Here is a 12,759-nt window from a genome sequence, read left to right on the forward strand (position 1 = left end):
AATACTAAATTTTGACCTTAACGTATTACAACATCAGCATATTTGGTCCAGAATGCTGAAACCAGCAGAAATTTCCTCTGTTACAGGAAATAAGCTCCCTTCACAACCGTTAATGACATGAGTGGACTTCCTGGGAACAAACTAGACATGTCCTTGGAGTCTGTCTGCGGCCCTGTTTGCACACAGCCCTCTGGGATCCTGCCCATAGAGTTAGAATAACCAGAACTCACTCAAAGGTTCCTGTTTGAACTTTTGGTTGTTTTATTTTTTTGCCAAAATAAGCAGAAATTTAAGAAAGTAACCCATAAGCCATAACTACAGAGGAACCTGGATCTGTTCTAGTTATTCTACATCTACGGTTCTGTCTGTCACTGAGTAGGAAGAAGAAGAAGTTGTCCTGTAGAAGCTGAATGGTGAGATTAGGCTTTAGAGCCTACGATCATACTTCAGATTCTACGGGCAGCAACGTCACAGGGGTCCTGTAATCAGCCGCAGGCGGCCAGAGTGGGGCCCAATCTGATCTTCTGTTATGCTTCTATTATCATCATTCACAGTAAACATAGTGCTTGTTTAAAAAAAGAGAAAGAGAGAGATATGTGTGTTGTTCTTTTTTATTTGTAACTGGCGTTACAAAATTATGCTTTAATAAATTATTGGAATTATTGTCCTCGATGGTGTTCTGTGAATTTATTTTGACTACAAACAGTTTGGGGAAGAAGACGAAGGAAAGAGAAAGATAATCCGAGTAAATGCAAAAGTCAGTTTTTAAATGATGATTTCATTTAATAAGGGAAAAAAGCCATCCACACCTACCTGGTCCTATTTAAAAAAAAAGTCATTGCCTCCTTGATAAATCATTACTTAGCTGTGATTAACTACCTTTTTGGAAAGCTTAGTTCAGTTTCACTATCCACACCCAGAGTTGATTACTACCAGACCTGCTGAATCCAGAAATCCCCCAAGAAAAAAGGTCAAAAAGACATTTCTAAGGCTTTGTAACACCAGCGAACCACATTGAGAGCCATTATCCACAAATGGGGAAAACGTGGAACTACCAAATTGACTCCAAGAGGACTCATCCAGGAGGTCCCAAAAGAACAACATCTAAAGACCTGCAGGCCTCACTGTCTCAGTTAAGGTCAGTGTTCATGATTCAACAATAAGAAAGAGACTGGGCAAAAAATGGCCTTATGGGAGAGTTTCAAGACCAAATACACTGCTGACCAAAAAGAACACAAAGGCTCATCTTTTGACCAATGGTTTTAATCACATTTGACTAAAAAGATCCTGATGATCCCCAAGACTTCTGTTAAAATATTCTGTGGACTGACCAGACAAAGGTTGAACTTTATAGAGTAAAACTAACACAGTCAAGGGTGAAACAACCAGTTATTAGGTTTAAGGGGCAAAAGGAGTGCATGTACAAAATGACCCTTAAGTCCTATGATCCCCCACTCAATGTGCGGTATTTGCACATTTAGGGAGTTCCAGTTTTAAAGGTGCCAGGTTAAAACTAATCTTACTTTTACTAGAAACAGAATTGGTTAACACAGATCTTTTCCTGGAAATCTAAATGCTCTATTTCAGATTATCTGAAAGATTAGCTGTTTCTTATGGTTGTGTATACTATCAACTTCTTAACTGAATAAACCATGTAAAATCCCCTTTGGATTACCTGGAAAAATGCAATGTGGCAAAGCAGAAATATCAGCTGATTCTCTGATCCATGAAATTAAACTTCCTGACATAACTGGTTTTCAGTAGAGAGCAGCTATAATAACCTAAATCGACCAGTTTGTGTGTGCTAACCACACTAGAAAACGGTCAAATTAACACAATGTGTTTTGGCACTTTGATTCCATTAAAGTGAGCACTTGTTGGAGCACCGCCTAGCAGAAAACAATGCAGTCAGACGCATTAAACACGCCTTCTCCTCCTTTGTCTCTGGTGCGTAATACGCGTACGTCAGGACTTAATGTTTGGTTCCTTCCAAGCAGCAGGTTCACTTTTCCAGTTTCAGCTGCTGAACAGAGAAGACAACTTCTCCTTTCGTCAGCGTGGGCTTCTCGAACTAACTTAGAGAAAGTGAAGTCTAACACAAGACACAGAAGTGGAGGAATAGTGCAACGTGGTTGGACGATGGATTCACGGATTTTACTCCCGGTTCTCCTGCTCTTCTTGAGTTTGTCGACAGTTTTCGCTCAGACTCCCGCACCTGAACCAGGTAAGAACTCACATCTTCGGCTCTGAGGTGACAGAGGAATTAATGGCTGCTAAAATATGAGGCTAGCTCTCATTTTCATGTAACCGCGCAGAGCTGCGTCATTTACTTTAACAGGTCCAAACTTGCCAAAAAACATACAGTTTAGACTTTTTCTTAACTTTGGTGTAAATTTATTTCTTTAAATTTGGACTGCTCTTATTCAACCGTCGTGTGCCCTCAGTTTCCTCCATAAAAAGAGAAGAAATCCACCTTAAAACGATATCCGATATTATTGTGTTTTTTTTTTTTAACTTTGAGGTCACTTAATTCAAAATACAGAAATGAAAGCTGTATTTTAGCTATGATTCGAGAACAGGAAACGAGATAAACTGTATGTGCTTCTAAATTTTTGTTTCTGTGTTAGTCTTTGTGTTACTGAACCTTCCAGCTGGAACAGTGAGTCTCTTTCCAGGTCTCAGCCTCCCTAGAGTCTTCAATTGTTCCGCGGTAAAGAAACTAGCAAGAAAAGCTACAAACAAACCTCACCTATCGTTTTTAAATACACTCACACAAACCCAGCCCGACCAGCAACAATGGGTGAAAGAAAATCTCTACTATTCGTCAAAAAACAAACAAAAAAGGTATGAATTTAGTTGAAAGGTCATAAGACTTTATTTTCAGGTTATTGAAAAGGTGTCTATAGAGAAGTCCTTGTATTAATATGATTGTATGGTAAACCCAAATTCAACATTAATATATAATTATATTTATTTGATATAGTCATATACCCATAAGGAATGTAATATGATGCTATAATACAATTTATAATCATGAATTTGTGGTAGAATTTTTACTATCAAAAATTTAAAAAATAGGTTGTTTACGTCATCTGATTTTGAACTAATGTGGCCCCAAAACAAGACGTCTCAACACGGCCTATTTTTCAACGTCTATTATTGGGGGAATCTTGGCTGCAAAAATGACACACCCCAATTTTCCAAGTTTATTTTGGAGCTTAACTTGCACCTAAAAAAAGATGACTAAACACAACTCACTTTTCACGTCTCTATTTGATAAATAAAAATGACTAAACACTGTTGAATTTTCAATGTCTTTTTTTCCATTCTACTGTGAATCTAAAATTTTTTTTTGCTAAACCTGCCCAATTTTGAACAACTATTTTTTGGGCTAATCCTGGCCTTAAAGAATGACGGCCCATCAAAATGATTAAACACAGCCCAGTTTTCTGAGTGTATTTGCTGGCTAAACTTGGATCCATTAAAACGACAAACCACAGTCCAATTTTCAGCATTTATTTTTGGGCGAAACTTTGAACTGTACAAGCAACTAAACGAGGCCCAAATTTCAAGAAAACTGAATATTCCTGGCTGCAAAAAGGTAACAGCTCAATTTCAACAACTCTTTTGGGGCTAAACCTGGCCTAGAAAAAAAGACAGCCCTACACAGTGCATTTTCAAAGACTATTTTGGGGATAATCCTGGCATCAAAAAAGAAACAGCCCAATTTTCAGTGTCTATTTTGGGACTAAAGTTGCACCAAAAAAAGGACGACATAACAAAACTCAATTTTCAAGGTGAAAAACAGTCCAACTCTTTTGGGGGCTCAATTTGGACCCACAAAACATATCTGAAAGAAGCCCAATTTTAAACTGTGGGCCAAACTTGGGACCCCCCAAAAATGACCAATCACAGTCCAGTTTTCAGCACCTTTTGTGGTTAAACTTGTTGCCAAAAAGAGGACTTAGCACAGCCTAATTTTCAACATCTGTTTTGGGCTGAATTTGGTCCTAAAGAAAGATGACATAACAGAATGGTGGACCTTGTTAGTGGGAAAAAACTCATGCCAAGGCCAGTTGGGAGACATGCAAAAATATCTTATCAGCCAAGAACAGCTTTTAGTTCCAAAAAAAAAAAAAATTAATCACAGCCCGATTATTCATCAATTATTTTGGGGCTAAACCTGACCCAAAAGGATGACCAAACATAGACCAATATTCATGACAATTGGGCCCAGCTTGGCCCCAAAAAAGATGTCTTATCAGCCCAATTATCAAATGATTATTTTGGGGTCAAACTTGGACCAAAAGGATGACTGATCAGCCCAAGTGTAAAGACCTTTGGGCCTAGTTAGCACCCAAAAAAGATAACTTATCAGCCCAATTTTCAATAATTGTTTTGGGGCTAAAAGTGGCCCAAATTTTATGACTTATGGGCTAAGCTTGGCTCCAAAAGAGGGAACTTATCAGTCCTATTAACAAATGTTTATTTTGGGGCCAAACTCAGACCAAAAAATACAACTAAACAGAGACCAGTGTTCAGGACTTTTGGACCAAACTTGTCCCCCAAAAAGCTGACACATTTTTTGGCAGCTAAACCTGATCCAAATAGATGACTGAACACAGCCAAATGCCATGACTTTTTGGCCAAAATTGGCCCCAAAAGAGACGACTAGACAAACCAATTTTCAAACCCTTATTTAAGGGCCAAACTTAAATCTTAAAAGCTTACTAATCAGCTCAGTTTTTGTGACTTTATAGGTAAACCTTGACCTGTAAAGAGACGACTGACAGCCCAGTTTTCCAACACCAATTTGGAGGCCAAACTTAGACCAAAAAAAAAAAAAAAGATGACTAAGCCCAGTTTTCATGAGTTTTAGGCCCCAAAAGAGGCCCAATTTTCAGTGTCTGTGTTGGGACTAAAGTTGCACCAAAAAAGGACGACATAACAAAACTGAATTTTCAAGGCGAAAAACAGCCCAACTCTTTTGGGGGCTCAATTTGGACCCACAAAACACCAAAAGAGATGACTTATCAGCCAAATTTTCAAATGAATTTTTTTGGCCTAACTTGGATAAAAAAAGATGATTAAATAGAGACCAATTTTCATAACTTTTGTACCAAGCTTAGCCCCAAAAGAGACATATCAGCCCAGTTTTAAAATGATTTTTTTTAGCTTAGTTTAGGACGTAATTGGCCAACCACACCTAAAACACTATCTAAAAGAAATCTGAGGAGACTTTGTCTCAGTAGGTAGTGTCAATCGTCTCTAGGCTGGAATATCGTGGGTTTGATCCCCAGGTCCTGCAGTCATATGTCGATGTGTCCATTCGCTCAACACCTAACCTCTGTTTGCTCCCACTGCTGCATCAGTGTCGTGTAAATATGTATGGATGTGTATGAATGGGATTAGCTAACACTCATGGCTACTCTGTCATACATATCATGAATGTGGATTAATTGGCAATGAATGGGTGAGTCTGACCTACAGTGTTAAAGTGCTTTGAGTAATCAGACTACTATAAAAGTGTTATATAAGCTGAAGTCCATTAAGTCTATTGGTTTGAAGGGAGCTGTTGTTCTGTGTGGTCTGCTGATGATAAGATGACTGTTCTCAGTGTTTACTGTGCTGTGTCTCCATGGAAGAAAGTCCCAGAAGAATTAGCAGTAGTTGCAGCATGAACCCTGTGGCCTCATTAATCTGGCTCTTATTCAGATAATCTTTCTAAAATAACATTCTCATATGCTTACAAGGCCTTATGCTTTAACCTCTCTCTGAATTTTTTGCCCTTCTCTGGATTATAAACTAACTGATTTCTCATTTCTGGCACAGCATGTGAGACGAAGAATGGGACAAACTGTGAGGAGTGTTTGAAAAATGTCAAGGTGAGTCCTGGCGGAAAACATTTTGTTCCTGATGTGATTTCATTCTTGATTGTCCCCGTGTGTGAGCATGCTTTTTAGAGGAGGAAGTGTCTTAGCTGAAGGAACAGTCTCTAGTCGCTCCTCCTCCTCCTCCAGCTCCACACCTGTAGAACTGGTTTGAGGAGTAACTGATCCGTCATCCATTCCCCCTCCCTCCTCCTCTTCTTGCATTTTCTGCTCTTCGTGTGGTTTCTACATTTGCCCTGAATACCTCGTGGAGTCATTGTTTGTTCAATAATAAAGACGATGTTGTGTGTTTTTGTCTTTTTCAGTGCTTGTGGTGTATCAAAACAAAGTCATGTATAACATATCCAGTGAGGACGATCCTTCCACCAGCCGCTCTCTGTCCACTGAACGATGCTCGCTGGGGGCTCTGCTGGAGTAAGAGTGCACCAACACAAACACTCAAGCACAGGCTTTAATCTTAATTTATTTGCACGACAAACAAACAGAACTGACCATTTGTGAAGCCCAACCCTCACCAGGAAATGTTACTATGGTGGATAACATCTCTTATTGCTTCCTCCACTTTCAAACAATAGAAAATAACCAACCATTTATATTTAATTGGTTTAATACTTTTATGAAGTTGACAATAGTGAAAGGGGGGAGACAACGATACAGGAAGGTGTTTAAAGATGGCCTTGATCTATAAATAGTAGCGCTGTCAAGAGATTCAAATTTTGAATTGCAATTAATCTTGGAATTTCTGTTGTTAATCCTGATTAATCTACTCTTTTTGTTTCATTTTCAATTGTACTGCCATAAACTGAGGGTGACTCCCTGTTTGGCTTGAAACCTGCTTTTATTTGAAAGAACATAAGGAACTTTGAGTTGTTGTGAATGTAACTACAGAAAAAGAAATCCTTTATTGATTGTAAAGAATAAGCCAACATTGTTTTGAGGCCCACTTTTACCATAAACTTACTAAATTCAATGGCGAAACTGTACCCATGTTAAGCTGTATAGCCTAGCTTCCTTGCCGGTACAAGCAGTGAGTCCTTAAAAGGAACCCTACATGAGCAGACAAATTCACCTTATTGGATAGATATTTGTATCTTTCATATTTTTATTGGACTGAAAAACTCACAAGATATCTGCATTTTGAGTAAATTTGAGTTTATAAACCCACCAGGAGGCTGCCATGTTTTGGTCCACACTGGTGGTGTGGCGTCACTTGGCCAGAGCGCTCCTCGCCATTACTATGCCTTAATCTCCGTTTAGACTGGCAGAGGGTTGCATCTCTCACGCATTGAGAATTTTGAGATTTGAGGTCTCGTCTATTTTTACTGCACACCACTTGACGTTATCGTTCAAAATAGACGGAAAAATGATGAACACAGATCCATATTTACCTTGTTGTAGCTAACATGTACATCCACACTGGTAGGTGCTGTTTGAAATCTGATTCTGACAGTAGGGAGACAAAGCCAACACACAGCAAACTTGTACCTGGTATGAAAGCTGTTATGGTGCGTGCAGTAGCAGACACGTGCATCAGATTCAAGCAGCAAAACAGGCTGCCAGTCTGAAACTGCTGGTTACTGCAGAGGAATGAGGAGGAACACACCAGCCATGTGATGTCACACAACCAGTGTGGACCAAAACATGTTGGCCTCCTAGTGAATTTATAAGCTCAAGTTCACTCAAAATGCAGATATCTAGTGAGTTTTGTTTAGTTCAATATAAATATGAGAGATACAGATATCAATCCAATCGCGCAGTTCCTTTTAAAGGAGCAATGCTCACTGAAATCACTGGAGGCCGATGCCACTACTACTGCTATGTACATCAAATGACACAACTTCAAAAATAGTGAAATATCCCTTTAAGAATGGCACTTCATAGGAAACGATGAGTCAAGAAGTACAATGCAACAATATTACATCAATACTCAAATTGCATTGCATAACAGTGGTAGCCAACACCTTTAAAAAATGTTTTTCTCAAAATGTAAAACTCTAGTGTTTTTCAATTATGTCACCTGTTTAAAGAAAACAAAAGAACTGCCAGTAGTGGGCATATTTGACTTCTCCTTCCATATTTACATTACAAGAAAGTAAAAATATAAGTGGTTAATAATAAACAGATCAACCTTAGTGGCCTTATATGGTATGTAAATATTTAAATGATTGTGATTAGAAAAGAAGTTAAATGTATTTATCTGTCCTGAATCATAATTCTTGCTGCATGTCTGTCGCCCTGCAGTGAACTTCCAGGCATTGATAATCACCTTGGCAGTGGTTGGTGGAGTCATCATCATTGCCTTCTTTATTTGCCTCTTCTGCTGCTGCAAGTGTGAGAACTTCGGGTGAGTGTGAAGTCAGCTGTAGTTCACAAAATCACACAAACACGTTGGTCTTGATCTTCAGTTTTTACTTTGAGTTTAGTGAAAGAAGTTTGATGCCTTCTTAGTTAGATTTCTTCCCCATTCTGGGTTTAAGCTTCAGCAGATCATCCTGACAATGTCTAAATAGGTTAATTACTGCCATGTAACTGGCTGATTAGATATCTGCTTAATGGGCAGTTGAGCAGTTATACCTAATAAACTGATCGATGAGTTATCATTGAAAATAAAGCATAGGGAAAACAACTCTGATGTCAGTGCTCATTGCATAGAAACTTTTCCATTTGGAGTCTTTGTACATAAAGTTTTGTTAAGATTAAGTTTAAAATGTTAGTGTATTATATATAAGGCTTGCTGTATGCAGTTTGTCCCTCTGTCATGTGACTGTCTTCATAATTGTGCTTGAATAATCTGCCTGGAGCCAAACTAAAGGTTCAATCTGTATTATGAGAAACTTCAGTCTAATCATGTGAAGCTAACAGACATACTATAGATTTTTCAGCCTTTGTGTGGTTATCTGTACTTGCAGCACACTGTGTATGTACTATCCTATCATCTGAACTCTGTTCTCATTTTTTTTGTGTCAGCTCAAAGAGGTTTGAGGCCAAGATGCAGAGGCAAGCTGCAAAGACGAGAACCAAGCAGGAAGAAAGGTAAGAAACTGTGTTGTGTGAACTGTACATTGAGTGTTATGCAGGCTTTACTTTGCAGGTTTGTATATCTGAAGCTGTAATTTGCATAGAAGAGCAAACAGAGGATTTAAGAGGCCATGCTTTATTCTGAATTAACCTCAAATGATAAAGGTGAACTTCAATTTTTGATGCATGTAATGGGAAATAGTCCTGTTTTAAAATTCTGATTTGCTGCCAGTATTTCTACTTTCAGCATTTCAAATAGTGAAGTGAAACAAAACCACTAGTACAGTCTGATCACCACACTACCTCCAAACTCAAACTGGATGCAGAGCTAGCAGTTCAATGATTTTTCTCTTTGTTTTGGCCCATAACTGCATGAGCCACATCAAAGACATTGGGTGAGACCTGATTCTCTAAACTCATTGCTTGTATCAGGCGCATGAGATGGGGCGCACATGCAGGCAGTCTGAAAGCCATGACTTGTTAACGTGCAAACAAACGAAAGTCAAGTTGTGTTTTGGTCGAGACGTGGGTCTCAGTCTGAAACAACTTTTAAGTGAACTAAAGGGAACATCTGTAACAGACCATATAGTAACAGGCAGTTTAGTGGAATACACTTACTTAAGATTGGCCTCATGTAATTCAGTGTCTGCCTTGAGTGTCATGCCAGTGTATCTGTGACAGCAGCACTGTCAACATAGCCTGAACATACACGCTGGAGACACACATAGACCCTGCATGCTCTGTGCCCATGAGAAAATTCACAGTTTGAGTTTTCATCTAACAACATGCCAGCAGCAGCATTTCATGTTTCAGTTAATTTCACCAAGGGGACACTGGGCAATCCGTACCTTGCCTGGGCACATTTGAGCATGAAGTCCAGTACGTTTAAACGGTGTGAGCACGCTTCCCTGACCCAGGCACGGAAGGACCAGGTGGGCCAAAGCACAGCACGAATGCAAATGAAGGGGCAAGAGTGTGGGAATGTGACATAACGTGACTCAGAACTGACTAGAGATAATTCTGGGAAAAGAGGGATAATTTTAGAAACTACAGATTTGCCATATTTACAAATTAAATGATCCCAAATACACATTTTCACCCATCTTTAATAACTTTTTATAATGAAAGCAAAGGAGAATGTTACTATGATGCAGTAAATTATTTAAATCAGGCACACTGAACGATCTTTATGTCAAAGAGTAACATCGTTAGAAGGATGTGCAGCAGAGTGCACAGACACCAGGCAGCAGCTGCATGCTCAACACACTGTCCTAAAGAGAGACAGAGGCTGATAGAGACGGCTGGATTTTTCTTGAGAGATTGAGAGAGAACTATGTGTTTTGTTTAATTTGATTTTATCAAATTCCAGAGATTATAGGATGGAAAAACTTCACCATCTGTACACAGCTTCACTTCAACCTCTCATTCTAATGGAGCCCAGCTCTGTCATATTTCTGACCAATTTATAGTCGAGTGTTAACAAATATGAAAGATTTTTGCCTTGTATAAAAAAGCCTCTTCCCCTGAGTAAGCCACAAACAGCAGCTCTATGGAAAAAAACACACTCATCCTTCGTAAGCAACAGAAAGTCTGCCACACTCACAGACAAATGTGTGTCTGGGTTAATCTCCTGACTGATTCAACCCCTCGTTGTTATCTAGTTGTGATGCCAAACTACTATCAAATGATTTTATGGCAATCAAGCTCCAGATTAGGTGCTCTGGTGAGGGATACATCTCCACAATGAACCTTCCTCTCTCGCTCTTTCTTCTCACTAGACTCTGTATAGTTAACACACTGGCTTATAAAACTTAAAAATCCATCATCCATGGATCCTCCATGTCCGTGCCTGACGTATCTGTGCTCAGGTCTGGATGTGTTGAGCAGTGTGAGTGCAGGCCAAAAGGGGGACTGGGGAGGGGGTCAGATGGCTTTAGCACGGTACGAGTAAAGATTGCCTGTGTGAGTGTGCCCCAGCATCAAAAAACCTGCAATGCTGCTGTTGCGCATCATGCATATTACCACACCAGAAGTAAAACGAATTATCAACCGGCCATAATTGGTATATTGAGTGTCTGTAATGAAAAGGTGGGGGTTTGAAAGGTTAGAAAGATTCTAGGTGCCAGTCTGTTAAAAGATTTTTGCCAATGGTAAATTCTTAAAAAGCATATAATCTCAACAAACATTAACTTAGCACTGAACTGGTGGCCAGGGATTATTCCAATCTTAGTAAAGAAATGCATGCAGAATAAATAAGTGATCAGAAGATTAGATTTGACTTTTGCAGCTCTTTTGTGCATTTTCCAGTAAATAGCTAGTCCATGGATTGTCTTAATGTGTGCTGGTTTGGAGGCTGAAAGTAGCCCAGAGAGCGAACACAACAGCTGCCTCTCTCGTATCACTGCTGATGATCCATATCTGTTTACGTGATCACGCACACTGAGGGGGAAGTATGTCCACGTCAACCAGTTATCAGCCCAAACTGGTTTGTGGGAGTGTTTTAAAAGCCTTAAATATTATCAGTCACTGAGGCGCTCACTGGAGAATGTTTTTGTTTCTTACAGAAAGGCGGAGATGAAACAGAGACACGAGGAAATAAGGAAGAAATACGGTGAGGAAGAACAGTTTTCTTAATCTTTTAATTTTCCTCAGTGTGCAAATGTTTTTAATTCACAGTGTACAGCAGATTAGTCTTACACAAACTCATTACTGTGTCTCATTCTAAATCAGTGCATATATTTACTGATTGTTTTTGTTTCTCCAGGTCTAAGTGGACAGAATCCGTACTCCAGATTTGCATGAAAGGACCGGTGAAGTGAGGTCTCTGTTTTCTGAAATCTGACCTCTAACCACCAACAACCTGTCCCTGTGTGAAAATGACCAGGGGATTCATGTAAACTATCAGAATAGGTGACGCTTGTTTGAACAGGAAGTTTGGCTTCATACAGCTAATGAAGAGAAACCTTTTGTTCTATGTGATGATCCAGGAGGCTGTAAATAAAGACCAGAATAATCACATGTAGCAGCAGTGTTCTTTAGAGCCAAATGTTACTCTGAATATTCCCATAGCAACAAATTATTTATTATACAGAGTCTAGTTTTTATTATACAAAAAGAAATAACTGGTCACGGAAGTTTTCTTCCCTTAGCTCACAATCTGTTTTTCCCAAGCTGCTGCCCATGAAAGGATCTACTTAGATGATTGTAGCCTATTTTTGTACTTTTTTTCAAATGGACTCAATCCTTTTCTTAACCTGTCAGTACTTTATTTTATTGTATAGGAGGATTTTTATGGACTATTAGGCTATGTAAAATAATGCTTACTATAATGATTGAGTTACTCCTTCACACCTTTAATCTGTATTTATTAGGTAATATTTACAGATTAATTCTGCCTTATTCAACATTTGCTTGTTTTCCTGTGAAGATTAATATGCCTAATAAAAGATGGACTTTCTTCAGCAATAGTGGTCATTTGTTTGTTTTCTGTGTCTGAGTTGTTAAAAATAGTAATTTAAAGTGTGCTGGACTCCTACAGACTGCGTTTCACCCTATGGAAAAGTTTAAATGCCTAAAACATCTCACCTAAAGAGGCACGAGGCTGACATCTTTGGATTAACATACAAAACAGTTTGGTAATTGTGGTGTTTCAGATGTTATTAGAAATTAGATGAATACGATTGCCATAAATTACATACCATGTTTACAACCCCCAATTCCAAAATAATTGGCACACTATGTAAAATGTAAATAAAACCAAAATACAGTGATTGTCAAATCTCATAAACCCATGTTTATTCACAATAGAACAGAAACAACATATCAGATGTTGAAAAGGAGACATTTTACC

At 38.8% G+C, this 12,759-nt stretch overlaps 1 protein-coding gene across 1 annotated transcript; it reads left to right on the plus strand.

Annotated features, from left to right (window-relative positions):
- The first annotated feature begins 1,964 nt into the window (after positions 1-1,964).
- On the plus strand, positions 1,965-12,374 carry pttg1ipa (PTTG1 interacting protein a). Its single transcript, XM_041811947.1, has 7 exons — positions 1,965-2,224; positions 5,833-5,885; positions 6,197-6,305; positions 8,133-8,235; positions 8,859-8,924; positions 11,474-11,520; positions 11,674-12,374. The coding sequence occupies exons 1-7, from the start codon at positions 2,140-2,142 to the stop codon at positions 11,709-11,711; spliced, it is 501 nt and encodes a 166-aa protein (XP_041667881.1). The 5' UTR covers positions 1,965-2,139; the 3' UTR covers positions 11,712-12,374.
- The last annotated feature ends 385 nt before the right edge of the window (positions 12,375-12,759 follow it).

The sequence above is a fragment of the Cheilinus undulatus genome, linkage group 18, assembly GCF_018320785.1.
Source record: "Cheilinus undulatus linkage group 18, ASM1832078v1, whole genome shotgun sequence".
Lineage (NCBI taxonomy): Eukaryota > Metazoa > Chordata > Actinopteri > Labriformes > Labridae > Cheilinus > Cheilinus undulatus.

Excerpts from the sequence above, each read along its gene's own strand:
- pttg1ipa (XM_041811947.1), top strand. The coding sequence starts at position 2,140 with ATGGATTCACGGATTTTACTCCCGGTTCTCCTGCTCTTCTTGAGTTTG. Across the intron at positions 2,225-5,832 it reads GACTCCCGCACCTGAACCAG|CATGTGAGACGAAGAATGGG; the intron begins GTAAGAACTCAC and ends TTTCTGGCACAG. Across the intron at positions 11,521-11,673 it reads GGAAATAAGGAAGAAATACG|GTCTAAGTGGACAGAATCCG; the intron begins GTGAGGAAGAAC and ends TTGTTTCTCCAG.